General features: G+C 44.8%; 2 protein-coding genes across 2 annotated transcripts; one reads left to right on the top strand and one right to left on the bottom strand.

Annotated features, from left to right (window-relative positions):
* Positions 1–898: 898 nt before the first annotated feature.
* Positions 899–12,330, bottom strand: LOC149272592 (galactocerebrosidase-like). Its single transcript, XM_089506918.1, has 17 exons — positions 12,214–12,330; positions 11,169–11,237; positions 10,890–10,953; positions 9,020–9,133; positions 8,498–8,637; positions 8,182–8,220; positions 4,835–4,965; positions 4,130–4,285; positions 3,925–4,049; positions 3,558–3,685; positions 3,313–3,402; positions 2,637–2,726; positions 2,372–2,516; positions 1,884–2,064; positions 1,400–1,563; positions 1,226–1,302; positions 899–1,051 (listed from the first exon to the last, which is right to left on the bottom strand). The coding sequence occupies exons 4-17, from the start codon at positions 9,111–9,113 to the stop codon at positions 899–901; spliced, it is 1,713 nt and encodes a 570-aa protein (XP_089363044.1). The 5' UTR covers positions 9,114–9,133; positions 10,890–10,953; positions 11,169–11,237; positions 12,214–12,330.
* A 5,982-nt stretch (positions 12,331–18,312) lies between these two features.
* On the top strand, positions 18,313–19,344 carry LOC149272591 (G protein-coupled receptor 65-like). Its single transcript, XM_089506917.1, has one exon. The coding sequence runs from the start codon at positions 18,313–18,315 to the stop codon at positions 19,342–19,344; it is 1,032 nt and encodes a 343-aa protein (XP_089363043.1).
* Positions 19,345–19,767: the final 423 nt, after the last annotated feature.

The following is a 19,767-nucleotide window of genomic DNA, read 5'->3' as shown; positions in this document are numbered from 1 at the left end:
AAGTTAAAACAAACAAAAAAAAACAACTATGTTTTAATTTAAGTCCCGGGCAGGGGCGCCGAGCGGTTGCTCGTGAAGTTTTCAGTGACCGCTCGGCGCCCCTCACTCTCCGGAATTATTCCGGTGCTCAGCTGTGAAGCGCGCACCGCGGCATAGCGGGAAGACAGAGGCCTCCCACCGCAGGACTCCAGCAACAAGGTAGGTAAGGATAGGGAGGGGAGGAGATAGTGAGAAGGGGCAGAGTGGCGGGAGGCAGTGAGAAGGGGCAGAGTGGGGGGAGGGCAGTGAGAAGGGGCAGAGTGGGGGGAGAGGCAGTGAGTGGGGGGGCGCCTGAGGAGTAGAGGCAACGACCACGTGGAGAAGGACAGTAAAAAAATATGAAGGGATCAAAGACATCAGGGACCGGGCTTCTGGGGGGAAATAGGGATCCGGCCGCATCGGTATCAGTAGATTATAGAGGGGCACAACCGGTAAGCGTACAGCCCGGTCTACGAAGGAGAAAAGGAAATTCTGCAAAATCCCCACCAAATACATGGTACATTCGGGCCCAAAACACCCAATCACATCATTTCAATAAATTTCAAGAAACATACACAACTCTTGGAGTATTCTTCATTAATCATTTGTGTAAACATAGAATCCCATCGCGCCGGGTGTAATATTGGTACCATTTTCTTTGTCCCAAACCAGCTTTTTTTCTCCAATGCTCGCGAGTCCGGTTATTAGTCACACGGTCAGGAATAAAGTCAATGGGGAGGAAACACATTGACACAAATTACACCGCCGCCGTCCTGACACATCTGCCCAATGCCCATCTTCCAGCAGGGCAATAGCCAACGTCATGGTCATGGAAAATATTCGGCGCATGTTCCAGAATGCAAGTAACCGGTGCATTCGGCTACTTGACTTCTTCGGCCTCGATCATGAAGTTGTCAAACTGCGCAAACTCAAAGGAGTTGGTCCCAATGGCTGCCCATCCATGGACGGGTCCAACGGTGAGGACTTCTTTCCATAGGACATTGCCATTTAGAAGACCAGAGGCATAAACACCCTGCAACAAGGACGTGGAGATAAAAGTGTTAGTGTTTTTAACGCTGTACAAAAAGGATACATAATTTTTAACTCATTCAAAAAAATACACATGCCCATCCATACTATATTAGTTACTCGTGTGACCCAAAATCTGACATGTGGTGCCCATCAAAGCCTATGTCCTCCAACTCACATTCACATGCAGGGTTAGCGTGTGCCACGTCCTGGCACGGACTCCAGACAGACCCTTAAGCAGTACTATCTGTCCAACTGAAGGGGGGGGAAAAAAACATCTTTATACAGCATCAAGTCAGGTTACCAAAATAATAATAATTGAATAAATAAAAAAGAGAGCCTCGTCTCTTACCCAGATCCCCGGTGACTTTGTAGGAGCCGTCTGCAAACACCCAGAAGAAGATCCCTTTGGCCTGGCGGGTGGGCGACCCTCCTTGGTCCACTCTGGCAGCAATAAACACGCTGCCCGTCTCCGGGGTCTCTATGTAGACGTCGCAGGTTACGGCCACGTTGGACCTGAACAAGAAAGTAGAGGTTTTTCTAGTGAGAAAATCACAGGCAAAAAATCATCTTAACTGGAGAAACAACTATCTCTTTCTTGATCCATTCTGTAAGAACTCTAGATACTACTATAGCCACTGCCGCTCCTTAATAACCAGACTTAACTATACATTGTACAGGGCATTCCGCTGATTTGACTATACATTGTACAGGACCGGGGTCAGCCCCACATTGAGCAGCGAAGGCAGAATGTTTCCCCTCCGCTGCACTTTACGGGGACCCTGACCCCAAGACAGCGATATAAGACAAGGTCCAATAATAACCCGGTTACTCACCATCTGAAGTCGCCAATCACGCTGATCGCCTGGTCCGCGTCGGTCACCCACGTGATCGGACGCTGCGTGAGCACCTGGCGAAAGGTAAACACGTGATCTCCGGGATCCGTCATGTTTGTAAAGTATTCGAACACCCCGGACTGGTCAGCAAAGTAAGGAGCCTCGCTGAACGGGGGGTTACCTGCGGACAGAGGGGAAACACTCCTGAAGACCAGGAAACCTGCGCAGGTTTATAACAGACCTAGTGGGATCCCAAAGACCCAAAGCTTCTTCACTACTAGCTTCTTCAGACCTCCACCTGGCTTCACCGCAGATCTAGAAGATTCCCGAGCCCCCCTCCTAGGAACGTTTACTGCAGCTTTTAGCTACCTTTCCCAAAACTAAGAGATCATCTGTCGGCTTCACGCTGAAGACATTTAATGGAGAATCCCCACATTAATAAACGCAGAGACGCCCAGAAGGTCAGACGCCCTCTCTCGTGGACTTACGGACGTTGAAGTCATCTTTGTATTTCAGGGGGAAAGGCTGAGATTTCGGGGGCACCGGGAAGGATCCTTTCTGTCCGCTCAAGAAAGTCGTCACAGTGTAAACTTCGTTGACTCCAAGCTCCAGGGTGAACAAACCGTTCGTGACCTGGACACGAGACGCGGGGATTAAACCTCAGCGAATGAATCTGTGATCGCATCCGCCGTATCCCGCTCCACAGTCTCCATGCCAAGTCCCTTTAAACTCAAAACAGGAAAAAAAAGGTACCTTTAAAGGGGGCATCTTCTTAAATAAAACCGGTTCCGAGGCGTTGGCTTCCAGCTTGGAGTACCAAACCTGCAGAGATTTCAGGTTTTCCTAATAATAGAGAAAGAAAGGAAATGTTAAATTTGTTGGGTTAAAAACTCCATACAATCTAAGAAAACCCATCCTTACAAGAATCTCCTGGCAGCTAACTTAAGGGGCAGGAAGGAAACCGTTTTTAAAGGGACAACGTTCACTTATATATTTTATTATTTTTATTTTTATTGGTGCGTTATAATTGGAACGTGGTCTGTGGACCGTTATTCCCGTATCTCACAAAGTGGAATATTTTGGTAAACCGAGATTAAATCTACATACATGATAGACCAAAATGTGCGCACGACCAAATATTTGTATATTAAGAAAAAAATATATCAGGGCAATTGTATATAACGCTAAAAAAATCCTAGCACAGATTCGTAATCTGAATTTAGTTATTATGTTTTAAAGGGGTCATATTAGAACTAATTCCAATAGTTTTTTCACCCAAATTTCACAGCTAAGAAGAAGCAGGAAGGAAGGGATTCCGCGCTTCTTCTTAACCATTTTCTTTTCTCTTCGTCTTGAAGTTTACATTGTGTTACATGAATTTGCTGCTACCTTTGGCCGTATTACACCGTGCGGGAGACGCGATACTCACGAAGGAACCTTGGAGGCCGAATGTCGCATTCTGCGCGGAGACATTAAAAGCTGGCAGCGGAGGACGGATACAGATCGAGTTATCGTGGGACTGGGGGGATAAAACACATAATATTATTGAGACCCGCGTGGACGGGCTCCGTTTTCTGTTATCACGCGCAGTCAGTACGACGATACATAGTATCCGTCAGGCTATGTAGATTTATAGCTGTAGAGGGTCCCGCGGAGGGGCAGGGGGGGTCTTACCATAGTTTCGATGATTAACGTGAGGTTCCCTTGTCTGTCGGTCAGCGCCACGTAACTCCCTCCGTGGTCTAAGTGGCCAACCGTCCGCAGGTAGAACCAGCCGGGCCGAGTAAACTGGGTGGTGTGCGCTGGAATAACATATAACTGGGGGTGAATTATATACCGGAATGAAGCGAGGTCCTCCTTAAATCCCCGGCTCTTTTGGATCAGTTTACTCTCTAAGTCTCTCCCGGTCCCGAGCCACGTTCCTGAGTGTCTTTTTCTCCTAGCCGCGTCCCGGCATCGCCGACTCAGTGGCCGGCGTTACCTCGATTCCCCCCCCCCCATAGGATCTCATATAGGAATGAAAGCAATACGTTGACGTTACCGGTGACCCAGATGGGCGAGGACACGATGTAGTTCCCACTCCATGGCTCCTTGGCCGTCATCAACCCTTCCAGGCCAAACGGCAGCTGCTCATAATAACTGGCCACGAGGTTCCACGAGATGGTCCTGGGTGTGAACAATGAATTGGGTGAGCTATTTTTTACCCCCCGCCGCACCAAGCGTTCCTGTAAAAGAGCCGCACTCACGAGGTCATGTTCCCGTTCACGTAGTTTTGGTTTAAGAGACGAGCCCAGCAGCCGCCTCCAACCTCATCATTGTAGGTGCTGTAATCCTCGGACGCCCAGAGCTTCTTCCCGGTGTCCACGGCATCCTGGACGGTGTGAGTTCCAGGGTAGTGAGCTCTATTGGGGGGGAATAAAAGACAGCAAGGAATATAGCAGAGTTCCTTAAACAAGACCACGTTCTTATTCAAATAAAAAGGTAACATCAAAAAATGATACAACCCTCATTACAGATTCTGCTTTCATGGGCAAAAACACATTATCTAATAATCGTAACGGTTCAGGTGATTACCAAAGGTCACAAACAGACACCATGCGACAGGCAAGAAGCGAGTGTAAGAAAGGAACGCCGACGGCCGACAATAAACTAGAGTTCTGGGAACAGCACAAAAAAAACAAAACACGTTACAAACATACAGGACAAAGTGCAAAGAGGGAACCAGGTAACCTCAGCCGAGGTCCACAACCGATTCAAAATGGCCGCCCCCTGTTCTAATACAAGCAACGTGAAACTTCAAAGGGGCAGACAGAAAAAAACAAAATAGAACGAACCCCTGGGGGTACGAAACCAGCAAAGAAATGGGGCAGAACATTCTTCACATTCTTTTGTCCCCCGCGTGCCGCAGACCATACATGATTGTAAACACGTAGCAAAAACAGAAGCCCTACCCTATGACATCGATCACGCGGAGCAGCTCAGGGTCCCGCAGCATCCAATAGGAGATGGGCTCCCATAGATTATCGCTCGCTACGATCCCCACGCGCTCCAAACCGTTTTTGTCCAGCGTGTAGCGCAATAGCTTGATAAGGAAGGAGACGGGGAGGGGAAAGCAGAAAAAGGAGAGAACAGAGTCTTCTGGTTAGGACGGTGCGGGGTTACGATGAGAAACAGTCAGAGAGCTCATCGAGGAGACAGTGATCTCTAAAACTACGTTTGCTTCTTTTAAAGGGGATCCCCGACAATGTATCTATAATAATGCATGTTTTCATCCATTTATATGAGTTCTCGCTCTGTTATCTGAGCCCCGATCTACCAGACAAGCCCCCCGACTCCTTATCATACTGCCTGCGGGGAAAAATAGAATGGCTCAGTCTTAATCGCCCAGCTAGACTCTCCGACTAATGAAAGTCAATGGAGCAACAGACTTCATTAGCATTACCATAAAGCATCAGCTCAGTGTGGTGTTTGAGCCGGGAAAGCTGACAGCAACGGCGGCCCCCAGGTTTCCAACGGGACCTCCCCTTTAAAGGAACCAATGCCAGTTTTGGAATCTCTTCGTTTGATTGGTCAAACAGGCAGAAGGTTTTGAATCGGAAGACAGCCGCACAGAGAGACCTTCTGTCCAATAAATCGTATGAGATGTAAATGTTGTTCTAAAGCTTTCTTATCCAAAAGCCGCAACCGCAGCAGGTTGCCGCAAAGTAACAAGGAAGGGCATTAATGGCTCGACGTCGTGTTCAATAAGCAGGGTCGGCCGTGGGATAAGCCGAGGCTTTAGAAGTCATCAAAACTCGACAAGCAAGCCCAAGAAATAGTAAAAAAGGCAGACATGCGAGTAAAATGTATGTGGAAGAATAAAGAGAAGTATCTGCATTTCTGGCGTCCCTTTAACCGTTCGTCTGCCCGGACTTTGGCTCTCAAACCGCTGCCCACAACATAACTCCATGAATTAGGATTTTTAGCAACAAATAAACCACTGACCCAAAGAGCTTACAATTCAACCCAATAGTCTGCATTCTCTTGGGTTTTGTTTGTACCTTTCAAAAAATGTTATTAAATAACAGAAGTGGTAAAATACGTGACACGACAGCCTGACCTCTGAGTTTACACAACAAATGATCCCAAAACTCTATTATTTTGGTTTTTTTACAAACCGCTCCCGCCAATTACAATCAATAAAGCCTGAATGAGAACAGCATGCGCGACGCACGTTCAATATCAAACACAAACGTGCATGATTTCTAATGTTTCTAATTTAAAACAAAAACATTCAGTCCTGGAGGTTCCCACAAAGTGAATTGCAGCATCTAAAACTACAAAACTAATTATTGATCTCACATTTAGGTGCATAATATGTACCCCGCCGTTCAAAAGTTTGGGGTCACTGAGCTGGTTTTATGGAAACCAAGGAAATTTCTGGCTGTAACATAATCGCAAAAAAAGGGGTTTCTAACCATCAATTAGCCTTCTAAACTTAAACTTGGATCAGCGAACACAACGTGCCATTGGGACACAGGAGTGATGGGAGTGATAAAGGGCCATTGGGACACAGGAGTGATAAAGGGCCATTGGGACACAGGAGTGATGGGAGTGATAAAGGGCCATTGGGACACAGGAGTGATGGGAGTGATAAAGGGCCATTGGAACACAGGAGTGATGGGAGTGATAAAGGGCCATTGGAACACAGGAGTGATGGGAGTGATAAAGGGCCATTGGGACACAGGAGTGATGGGAGTGATAAAGGGCCATTGGAACACAGGAGTGATGGGAGTGATAAAGGGCCATTGGAACACAGGAGTGATGGGAGTGATAAAGGGCCATTGGGACACAGGAGTGATGGGAGTGATAAAGGGCCATTGGAACACAGGAGTGATGGGAGTGATAAAGGGCCATTGGAACACAGGAGTGATGGGAGTGATAAAGGGCCATTGGAACACAGGAGTGATGGGAGTGATAAAGGGCCATTGGAGCACAGGAGTGATGGGAGTGATAAAGGGCCACTGGAACACAGGAGTGATGGGAGTGATAAAGGGCCATTGGAACACAGGAGTGATGGGAGTGATAAAGGGCCATTGCAACACAGGAGTGATGGGAGTGATAAAGGGCCACTGGAACACAGGAGTGATGGGAGTGATAAAGGGCCATTGGAACACAGGAGTGATGGGAGTGATAAAGGGCCATTGCAACACAGGAGAGATGGGAGTGATAAAGGGCCATTGCAACACAGGAGTGATGGGAGTGATAAAGCGTCTCTGTACATCTATGAAGAGATTCCATTAAAAAATCATCTGTTTCCAGAGATAATAGTCATTTACAACATTAACCCCGTCTGGGCTGGATTTCTCATCCATTTCATGTTATCTGATTCTGATCCATATTCACTCGGTCTTTTGGAAATTGATTCAGAAAATAAATGTGTTGGAAACATATAAAATGTGCACACGTGGATGCTGTGGATCTATGGGATATATTAGGTGGGTCTATGGGATATATTAGGTGGGTCTATGGGATATATTAGGTGGGTCTATGGGATATATTAGGTGGGTCTATGGGATATATTAGGTGGGTCTATGGGATATATTAGGTGGATCTATGGGATATATTAGGTGGATCTATGGGATATTAGGCGTCTCCCATCACAACCGCCACCAGTGTGCAGACCTATCTCGGCGTAACTTACCCTATGACCTGTACGGCCTCATTAAGATAAGGATCAACAACCATTTCGTGCGCTATTTCCCAGTGTCCATCCGCCGCGATGATGCCAACGCTCGCTAAACCGAGTCTGTCCAAAGTGTGACGGAGTACCTTGATGGCAGATGTTAGAAAGCGCTCGTTATACCGCCATCCATCAGCTAAACAGGTTACAACACCTGGCTAAAACTACAAGCAAAGTTTTGGAACATGCAGAACATTCTTTAACTGTAAAACCTGAAAGCAACCAATCACGACTCAGCTTACTAAAAACATAATCCGGTTTTACCGGCAGCGGTATGACCTTCTAATTGGGGTTTTTCCAGCGTCCTTTATACCAGATATAGTCGGAAATTATAATTTTGTTCCAAAAATTTGTGGTATTGTTTCTTTAGGTTTAGCCGGGCTTTAGTGTTTAACCTCTTGACCATAAATTCAATTGTAAGCTCTGCGGGTCAGCGATATATTTGTGTACTTTATGATATAGCTTCTGGTTTTAAAACACAATGAATATAAAAACGCAGCGATGACAAAGGTGAAGAAAAGATATAAAAGAATCACAGGGAATATGATTAATGAGCTTTAATTCGCTGATTCCTACCTTTATGTATTTGGCGTCGAACGCCCTCTCATTCCAGATCTGGGACGGAAAAAATCCAAAAGGTCAAACATGGCTTCAAATTTCCAGTAAAAAGTATCAGAACGGGGTTATATATAATTAATAATACTAATAATATAATAAATAATAATAGTAATTATATATATTTACCTTGTATCCTTGCACAAGAGAAGTTGCTTTAATTTCTAAAGAATTATGTGTTTTTGTTTAACCCCTTGAGGGATGCTAAGGCTCTTGGGAGTTGTAGCTTATCAACCAATAACAAATATAATCAGTGGTCCCCGCGTTCCAGACTCACCCCGACGTAGTCTATGTCCAAGTCGTGGTACTGCTTGGCCCCTATTATCCACGAGACGACATAGTACGTCGTCACGTCCGGAAAGTCGTACGGCCAGTTCTTGCCATAACCGATCCAGCCCGGAAAGGCCCACGGCAATCCTGTTGGGTTATATTAAAATAATACATGGAGTTACACGGTAACTATTCTAATGCGGAGCTACAGCAGGTATCAGCCCTAGAAAAATACTTTAACATATCTGCACAGCAACAAAACGGCAAGGCGTTCGTAATACTGTATAGCATTATTTCATTAATAAATTATTATTATATTATTAGTTCATATTATATTTTATTACATATAATTATATAATAGATATAATATATAATCTATTACATAAAATTATATCATAGACTATATTATTACTGTAGCATATTATCTCTGATAAATTACCATACGTTATGCCCCTCCCCTTTGCTAATTCATCGCAGCGCCTGCACTCCCCCCCCCTCCATTCCCAAGCGGAGGAGCTCCCTCCATCACCTATAAGTTTAATATCTGGGTTCCTCTTCTTGGCTTCCTTCATCAGCCACCATTCATATCCTCGGAAGTAGTTCTGGTCGTCCGGATAATGCATGTGAGACGGCTCCGTACCATCTGGGGAAAGCAAGAACAGCCGGATACGCGCATGCTTCGAATCAACAAAATCACATAAAACAGCCGCCTAAAAGGATTTTTACAAATCGTTTTTTTTTCTTCAACTCAAAAAATCAAGGAAATATTTTAAAAAAAACATGTTTTGTATTTATTTGGTAATATTCGTATATTGTGACAAATTCTCCTCTACCTTTCAGAGGCTTAAAGCGACAGCCGACTAAAAACATTATTTAAAAAAAAATAATCATGAAAATTCTATTTATCTCCGTCCCATGAGTCACAACTTCAAATGATGAAATGACAGGGATCTGCCCCCCTCTTAAAGCTTCCCCCATGCGCAGCCTGATACTGGAGGAAGCTGTGGCCTGTTCCATAACATTGTCTTCTAGTGTAGAGGCCTACAGATTAATAGTTATTATTACCTAATCCCTTACAGAGTTAACTAAAAGCATTACATGTTTAATTTTTATTAATGGAATCAAAGGCTTACATCACTCTTAATCACTCCCATCACTACTGTGTTCCAATGGCCCTTTATCACTCCCATCACTCCTGTGTTCCAGTGGCCCTTTATCACTCCCATCACTCCTGTGTTCCAGTGGCCCTTTATCACTCCCATCACTCCTGTGTTCCAATGGCCCTTTATCACTCCCATCACTCCTGTGTTCCAATGGCCCTTTATCACTCCCATCACTCCTGTGTTCCAGTGGCCCTTTATCACTCCCATCACTCCTGTGTTCCAATGGCCCTTTATCACTCCCATCACTCCTGTGTTCCAGTGGCCCTTTATCACTCCCATCACTCCTGTGTTCCAATGGCCCTTTATCACTCCCATCACTCCTGTGTCCCAATGGCCCTTTATCACTCCCATCATTCCTGTGTTCCAATGGCCCTTTATCACTCCCATCACTCCTGTGTCCCAATGACCCTTTATCACTCCCATCACTCCTGTGTTCCAATGGCCCTTTATCACTCCCATCACTCCTGTGTCCCAATGGCCCTTTATCACTCCCATCATTCCTGTGTTCCAATGGCCCTTTATCACTCCCATCACTCCTGTGTCCCAATGACCCTTTATCACTCCCATCACTCCTGTGTTCCAATGGCCCTTTAGCACTCCCATCACTCCTGTGTTCCAATGGTCCTTTATCACTCCCATCACTCCTGTGTTCCAATGGTACGTTGTGTTCGCTTATCCAAGTTTAAGTTTACAAGGCTAATTGATGGTTAGAAACCCCTTTTGTAATTACGTTACAGCCAGAAATGTCCTCGTTTTCCATGAAAACAGCTGAATGACCCCAAACTTTTGAATGTTCGAGTCAGACACAGTGGTTTAACCTTTAAGACCGGAATAACAGAGTTCTAAACTGTTACCGGTTTCGAATGTTACTGGTAAGAAACAAAGATCGCCTCATTCTAAGTAAACCACATAAAAACACACTAACTTTGTATACTTTCTATCCCCAAAAGATATAAGGAATCAAGTTCTGTTTTATAGATCATTATAGATTATAGAAATATTAATCTCGTCTTAGATTCAGGAGCCACTTCTGCTGCCCAATCTGCAGCAGCATTGGTCTGGTTGCCATAGCGATTTTCACTATGGCAACTGAGCCAATGCTGCTGCTGATTGTCGACGCTGCCTCTTTTTGGCTTCGATAAATAATCCATAATGTATCGATATCCCAATAATATCGCAGACCTTAAAAAAAAAATTGAAATAAATGTAAAATCGGCCAATTTAGGAGCAGCGTACCTGTGGTCTGAGCATCTCCTCCAATCTCAACTTTAAAGATCTGCAGAGAGGCACCAAAATTTGGCTAAAAAAAAACCAAATAAAAACAGACGTTACTTTAATAATTGTAATTATTGTATTTATAGTATAATAAATGTAAGATTTCATGTAATAGTTACATTGTAACCGCGCCTTTCCAATGAATGAAAGGAATTTGTTGTTAAATATTTGTGTTTTGGTAAAATAAGTGCGTTTAGTCGCTTCTTCCGCTCTGTAAATGGATGATTGGGGGGGTTATACCTTAAAGAGATAATCCAGAATCTGGGATCTGTAGGGCTCCGGGTAATTCACGAGGAGGCGAGACGTGGCCTGAAACCAACGAGATAAACGAGCGAGACGTGGATTTAACTGATAGGGGAGACGGGTTATTTAATGAATGCAACCCATTGGGACTGAGCGTCCTCGCACTCGTACATTCCCCCCAGGCTCTCTCTTCACTGCCCTTCTCTCTACCCCCTGCTGGCACTCCCCACTGCCCTTCTCTCTGCCCCCCTGCTGGCACTCCCCACTGCCCTTCTCTCTGCCCCCCTGCTGGCACTCCCCACTGCCCTCCTCTCTACCCCCTGCTGGCACTCCCCACTGCCCTTTTCTCTGCCCCCCTGCTGGCACTCCCCACTGCCCTTTTCTCTGCCCCCCTGCTGGCACTCCCCACTGCCCTCCTCTCTACCCCCTGCTGGCACTCCCCACTGCCCTTCTCTCTCTCTACCCTCTGCTGGCACTCCCCACTGCCCTCCTCTCTCTCTCTACCCTCTGCTGGCACTCCCCACTGCCCTTCTCTCTCTCTACCCTCTGCTGGCACTCCCCACTGCCCTTCTCTCTACCCCCTGCTGGCACTCCCCACTGCCCTTCTTTCTGCTCTCTGCTGGCACTCCCCACTGCCCTTCTCTCTCTCTACCCTCTGCTGGCACTCCCCACTGCCCTTCTCTCTGCTGGCACTCCCCACTGCCCTTCTCTCTACCCCCTGCTGGCACTCCCCACTGCCCTTCTCTCTACCCCCTGCTGGCACTCCCCACTGCCCTTCTCTCTACCCCCTGCTGGCACTCCCCACTGCCCTTCTTTCTGCTCTCTGCTGGCACTCCCCACTGCCCTTCTCTCTCTCTACCCTCTGCTGGCACTCCCCACTGCCCTTCTCTCTGCTGCCTGCTGGCACTCCCCACTGCCATTCTCTCTGCCCCCCTGCTGGCACTCCCCAGGCCTTTTCTCTTTCTCTCTCTCTCATTCTCCCTGCATTGCCCTCCCCACAGACTCTCTCCCTCCCCAGCACGGTCTCCGGTCTGGCACTCACCCCTCCCCCACTAACAGCTCCGATCCCGTCGAACTCCCGCCCGAGGCCTCCCCGGTCAGTCAGGGGGTACTGAGCCTGAGACCCCGGGGCCCCCAGCAGAGCCAGGAGGACGAGTATCAGCCCGGCAGCCATGGCCTGTCACCTGGTCTGTCACCTGACAGCACCCGGAAGTGATTGCGTTCCACGTCTCACTGTGGGAACCACGAGGTGGAACGCGAGGCTCATGGCAGCCGGAGGGCAGAGAGAGGCAGCTGGTGGGGCAGAGAGAGGCAGCTGGTGGGGCAGAGAGGGGCATCCCCAGGCAGGAGGCAGAAACGTAATATGTGGCTACACCCAGAGGGTATCAGCTGGGGCAGATACTTTATATGGGGCTACACCATGGGGGTATATCGGGTGGGGCAAACCCCTTCATATCACAGGGAGGCACAAATGACATAGGGCTGGGGTAACAAGGAACAAAAGTGCCCCCGGTTAAGGCCGCCATCTTGTCACCCGGTGGCGGTGTGACGTAATATCACGATAACCGAAGCCATCATCCGACCGGAAGCCGGGCACAGAACCGGCTCACATCTACCCCCCTGAGGGGCATTAGCATGGGCAGCGTTATTGCCAAAAACCACCGACACCTCGCGCCAACCCCATGCTTTTATTATTCCAGGGGAGGAATAAATGTCCCGACAAGGCCAGAAATACTAAGAAATGTGAAAGGAAACGATGCAATTGCAACAAATTATCAGTGAGGGTAAAAAAACTATTCTGTCACCCCCAAAAAATTGATTAATTCCTAACGGTCTAGAGCGCTAACTCCTCGCTATAAAAGCGCTAACTCCTCGCCTCCCGCAGGCACAGGTTCTGCAATGCCCCTCACCTCCCATCTAATGCCCCTCGCCTCTCAGCTAATACCCCTCACCTCTCAGCTAATACCCCTCACCTCTCAGCTAATACCCCTCACCTCTCAGCTAATACCCCTCACCTCTCAGCTAATACCCCTCACCTCTCAGCTAATACCCCTCACCTCTCAGCTAATACCCCTCACCTCTCAGCTAATACCCCTCACCTCTCAGCTAATGCCCCTCACCTCTCAGCTAATACCCCTCACCTCTCAGCTAATACCCCTCACCTCGCAGCTAATACCCCTCACCTCGCAGCTAATACCCCTCACCTCTCAGCTAATGCCCCTCACTTCTCAGCTAATGCCCCTCACCTCGCAGCTAATACCCCTCACCTCTCAGCTAATGCCCCTCGCCTCTCAGCTAATGCCCCGCTCACCCTGTTGGAGGGAAAGGCCTGAAGCGATAGTTACTGATGGAGGAGATAGCAGCCAAGATTATTATCTCCCGCTCCGCGCTGTGAGTGTGAGGTCTTTACCCATGCACTTCCCACTCGCTGCTGTAAGTGTGAGGTCTTTACCCACGCACGTCCCACTCGCTGCTGTGAGTGTGGGGTCTTTACCCATGCACTTCCCACTCGCTGCTGTAAGTGTGAGGTCTTTACCCACGCACGTCCCACTCGCTGCTGTGAGTGTGGGGTCTTTACCCACGCATGTCCCACTCGCTGTGGGGTCTTTACCCAATCCAGCCTTAAATAATAATAAATAATTGTATTTAATGTAAAGCGAGAATTTTCCATAATAAAGCCGCGGGTTAAACAACCTCATCCTGAACCCTTCCTGCGCTGCGGAGCATTTTGTTTTTTGAGTGAAATAATCAGGTTCTGGGCTGTGTACTAAACTGCGCCTTTATTGCCAAAACAACCGAATCCGAGTGCCGATCTCCGGCAGATAACGCGGGGTTAATTGTTAAAGGAGATGTTGCACTTGAGATAAAATCATAAAGCATCCGTCACGTGTGTTTTTATTCGTTTTATGGAGCGCTCCGGCTCTTCGGTTATTCAGATTTAGGTTTCCCAGCCCTGACATCGTATCTGCCCCCCCACCCCCTGCCAGGGGCAAAACCCGAACCTCTGGTGCAGATCATTTCCTACGAGTCCTCAGCGAAGACACACCAGTCCAAGGTCAACAGAAGATGGCAAAACCCCTACTGAGAAAATTCCTATTGTGCCCCAAATAGGTGAGTATTTATTATACTGAACGGGGGCATTTACAAACAGCTGCTCAGGGGAGGAAAAAGGGACACTGGGATTTGAGTCCCAAGAAGGGACTGACAAGCCTAAATAGGGTCACTTGGCAGGTATGCTACTGTCCTGGACACCCCCCATTGATTGCCGTCGGCAGGAACCGCATTCTAATCTGCTTTTAATTCTTTGTGATATAGAAGCATAGAACCTGCCGGCAATTCGGCCCCATCCGGCCCCCGTCTAGTCGCCCGTTTCTCCTGCTGTAAAGACTCAAATCTTAATCAGTCGTTGGTCTTGTTCAGGTTCAGGAGCCGTATGTCTATCCCATGCGTGTTTAATACCCTCACTGTATTACCGTCTACCGCCTCTGCTGGGAGGCTGTTCCACTTATCTACCACCCTCTCAGTAAAGTCAAATGCAGTATTTTTTATTAGTTTGTCTTCTTCCTGTGCGTGTTGCTCACACCAAACCAGCTTCCCTTATAACTCCTTCTAGAGTTAACTATTGTGTTTCAGAGTCTGTAGGTGAATCACGACCGACGAACCCATCTTATAACTTTTAGTCGCGTTACCTTAGCAGACCTCAAAAACAACAGATTACGGGAAAAGATTTCTGATAAAGTGGTGTCGATGATCATTTTTAACCCAAAATAACTTTATTGATGCTGTTTCCTCTACTCTAAAAAGAAAATATAATACCCAGAACCCTTCGTACAAAACCTCCGGAACAACAAAGTATCCCTTCCAATCCTTATTATTATTATTATTTTAGTAATATTATATTACTATTCTAAAAACAATAATTAGATTACAAATTGTGATTATTAATAGCCATAATAATATAACAAATGAATAAAAACATTATTTTTACAATTAATATATTACAATAAATTATGACTTATGAATCATAATAATATAACAATATGAATAAAAAGCATTATTAGCATTATTATTATTACAATTAATATATTACAATAAATAATGACTGTTATGAATCATAATAATATAACAATATGAATAAAAAGCATTATTATCATTATTATTATTATTACAATTAATATATTACAATAAATAATGACTGTTATGAATCATAATAATATAATACGTATTATGTATTGTTTATTTTTTCATTGTAATCTTTGGTTGCAGTAACATTGTTACAGGACATCGACGCTCGTTGTTTGTCCTTCTCTACGTAGAGAAAGATGCTGATGATGGATTTATTAGTTTATTATCATTCTTGGGGGAAAAAGAAGATTTTTCTTTCTGAGAAATGACACAAAATCAGGGAGATTCCTGTGGAAGGGGCCTGACTTAGCGAAATGGGTGCAGCGTTTCCAGACTCGGCCCAAAACACCAGATCTAGTGACAGGTGAATAAGACAGAGGAGCTCTCACACTAGACTCGGGTGCTGGGTCATGAGCCGCGTCCCCCTGGGAAACGAGGGGTTTGATCGCCCAAAATCCAGAGCAGCCGTCTGTCGTCGGAAAAGGATGTTTGAGCGTGAATTTAAGAAATAATCTAAATGCACTCAGAGGAAGGGCGGAGATGAGTTCATTTTTGTGGTTGCGTTACCCTTTCGCTGTTATTCACAGGCTGAATAATGAGGGGTTTTTTTTTTTTAAATGAAACCCAACGATTACATCTAAATCGTGAGTGAAAAATAAATAAATTCATTGAATATAAATATAACTAATTTTTTTATGTAAAATTAGTTATCCTCATTTTATTCAGTATATTATTCAGTCTCAGTCCTTAAATTATAATCAAAAACAAGACAACAAAAGTCCTAAAAAAAAAAAAAAAAAAGGAACAATAGCCTCGGTCTTTAAGGGGTTAATGGTGATATCCAAAAGAATACATCAAGAAGCTTTTGCAATGTAATTTATCTTTAGACTTCAGGAGATCTTTCCGGGGAGAGAAGTTATAACCTGAGATGTAAGACTCCGTTGCCTTGTCCAATGGGAGATAGACTTTAGTCATATGAGCTTGCACTCTAAAAATGCGGGTCTCAAAACAGTCCGTGTTGATGGCCTCCTTTTATCTCCAGCCCGGGATTCCAATGGCTTATGCTTTCTAGGGGATGTGTAAAAAAAAAAAGGTTAGGTGTAATCACCATAGCAACCAATTGAATCGATTCAATTCATTGGTCCAATAGCTTTGTTGTTATAGCGATAACACCCCTTTTTAAACTTTCCACCGCAAACATTTTCAACGAATAAAACCCTTTGAAAGAACTAAAATTCCAAATTCAGACAGATGTAGAATTCTCCATGTAACAAAATGAATTTTAAAAAATCATGAATCCAGAATTATAAATTCCATTCATTTCAAGTTGTAAAATTTACTCCAAAGTTAAATGTTACAAATATCAGAATCCATTAAATTTATTTCAACCCGAGCGCCGCCCTCCCCCAAAAATCTGTTTTTAGGATACGCGGCTTAAGATTGCGCTGCCCGTTTCAGTCTTCGGTTCCTCTTGATTTTTGATGCAATTTCCTGGTTTTTTTCTTCGTTTTTTTTTTTTCTTTTACTCTCTTGTTGGAGTTTTTGAGAGCTGTATCTGCGCCCGTCTGTGCCGGCCAGGGAACTGCGTGAGTTCATTCTTTTTCTCTATTAAACTGTAGTTAATAGAATCTACGCTTTAGAAATTCCATCGCAGGTCTCTGTCCAGAGACTCTTAACTTCGAAAATAGGTCATCGCCCCCCCCCCAGCTGTGTTTTGGTTACATGCTAATGGCTGTAGATAACAGCCATTTGGAGCAGTTTTTGCTCATTTTGGAGCAGTTGTCATAGAAACCAGTGGAATGTTTGGAATGCTGATTCTCCACCAGTCACTCAAGTTTAATTATTATAAATATTGTTTTTTAGCTGAAATCAGATCTCCAAAATTGAAGCATTCTTCGTCTAATTATTATTATTATTATTATTTTTATTATTTCTTTTTAGAAGTAAATACGTTTCTGGTTTTTTTTGAAAGGACAGAGATAATGGCATATTAATTACATAGAATTTCGATACAGATTTTGTTCTCAAATTAACTCTTTATACCGAATGGGAGACTGTTGAAAGGCTCTTTTTTTTTATTTTTATTTATAATTCTCGCAGTTTTCTGCCTGGTTGTAGCTGATAAGGCGCAGACGCTCTCTTATCAGTCGGGGATTTCCATCTTTCATAACTTTCTCTCACTTTCATATAAAGAGATCCTGAGCACTCTTAAAGGAGCTCTGTGATTTTATATATATATAGATATATTATTATTATTTTTTATATACATATATATTTTATTTTATTTTTTTTTACATTTCATGTAGCCGAGAACAAACTGGCTTTGTGTAAGAAAACGCAGCTTTATTATCTTCCGCCTTGTGAAGCGAGCGAGCTTCCTCTTTTGAAGAACAGCGCTGACTTTATGACTTTTCTTCGGCAGATGATTTCGACAGCGGGTCATAAAACCAAATTTGAATAAACTTTGTTCATTATATGCATAGTATAAAATATCATTACCATCCAAACCTGCTTAAGGAACACAATACCCCTGTCTATGAAGTACGATTAACTCAATGTTCTAGAATAACCAACACCTTTAGGCGGCTGCATTTTTTTTCCCTGTTTTTTTTTAAATTTATATTGTTTCTTTACAGTCTTGAAAAATATCTCGTCCGAGATTAGCTTATTTTATGATCGGCCTGGATTTGTCGAGGATCAAGTGATCGATGAAGGCCAAATAATAAACAAGATCTGATTTTTAACCAACAACAGATGAGGCTTTATTTTCAATAAAGAAAAAAGAAAAAAACATCTACTTTAAGGAACAAACTTCTAAACGAGCCTTAACAGTGTTCTAAAGATCAGCAGGATCCCAACGATAAAATGAACGTTACAATGATCCCCAGGAAGGGCAATTGACATATGACATCATCAAAGATGTCATCTAGAGGCTGGAACCGATCTACCGTATCAGAGGACAGTGCGTCCGAGTGACCCTTAGGATATTTACAGGCGGAATCTAGCGTGTGTTACGATGAATAAATCTGCTATTAACTGCACCATCGATCACGATCTTGATATATACATGTTTCCAACCATTTATATTATCGTCATTGCGATAGGCGTCCCCATAAACTGCGTCTCGCTATATATTTCTTACCAACAGGTTAAAAAGAAGAACGAGTTAGGGATCTATCTGTTTAATTTGTCTTTCTCGGATCTGCTCTACACAATGACTTTGACTCTTTGGGTGGACTTCAGCCTCAATCACGATAACTGGAGGTTTCCAGATTGGGTTTGTTCCTTGAGCGCCTTCTTCATGCACACCAACCTATACAGCAGCGCAGGCTTCCTCACCTGCATCTCCCTCGACAGGTACCTCGCTGTGGTTTTTCCGCTGAAATTCAGCCGCCTCCGCACCAGGAGAACAGCCTTAGGGATCAGCCTGATCGTTTGGCTCATACAGAGCGCGTCGAAACTCATCATTCTAGTTCATAAAGAAACGTTCGTCGTCTCGAGAGACGTTCGGTGTTATTACATCTTCCCCATGGAGAAATGGAAGTCTACCTTTAGCATCATCAACGTGTGCTTTGGGCACTTCGTCCCGCTAACCATCATGATTTTCTGTTACTGTAAAATCTACGCCGCCGTGAAAAGCAACCAGGCCACGGCCAGCGGGGACAAAAAGAAAATCAAGCAGCTTCTCTTTACTATAGTGGTGACTTTTATTATAACTTTCACTCCGTACCACATCGTGCTGTTGATGCGGAGTATATGGGAGCCCGGGAACTGCCTGTTCGCTAAAAAAATGTTTAGTCCGTATAAAATCACCCTGGCGCTGTCCAGCCTCAACTGCATCGCCGACCCTCTGCTCTACTGCTTCGTGAGTGAGACGGGGAGAGCCGACCTGAAAAGCATAGCGCGCTGCTTTACCCAGTACAGCGAGGCCTCGGCGGAGAACGCACCCCCTGGGAAGAATAAGTATGCGATGTGTGAGATTTCAGGGCGCGACAACCCAGAAAAAGGGACGGACTTTACTCTATCCAAAAACGACCAAATATACTGATACAGCGTTGCACTGTGAATCGACATCGGGTCACCTGTATGAAGGTCATTGCAAAATGGTCATTAATGCGGGCCGTTCAAATGAGATTCCCAGACTTATTAAATGTTCCTAAGGTGTGTAAACTTTGGATTTTTATAACAGAATAATAGTTGTAAAATGATTCCAGGTGGTAGTTGTGAATTATTTTATTTATCTGTGTTTGGGAGAAATGTTTCTATTTGGGTGCTCTCCACTAGGTGGCGCTGCTTCCTTTTCCAAGAGCTTGTATTTTCTCTCCACTAGGTGGCGCTGCTTACTCTTCAAAGAGCTTGTATTTTTAAGCAGTTTTGTACTCCAGACCTTTCTTTTCAAACGAAATTCGGAATGGATTTTCATTCGGAATCATAATTTGTTGCACCATGGAGTCTATCTCTCTGCGTCATA

The sequence above is a fragment of the Sceloporus occidentalis genome, unplaced genomic scaffold (assembly GCF_023333645.1).
Source record: "Sceloporus occidentalis isolate IW3139 unplaced genomic scaffold, rSceOcc1.0.p SCAF_435, whole genome shotgun sequence".
Taxonomy (NCBI): domain Eukaryota; kingdom Metazoa; phylum Chordata; class Lepidosauria; order Squamata; family Phrynosomatidae; genus Sceloporus; species Sceloporus occidentalis.
This window is presented reverse-complemented; position numbering and strand designations above follow the sequence as displayed.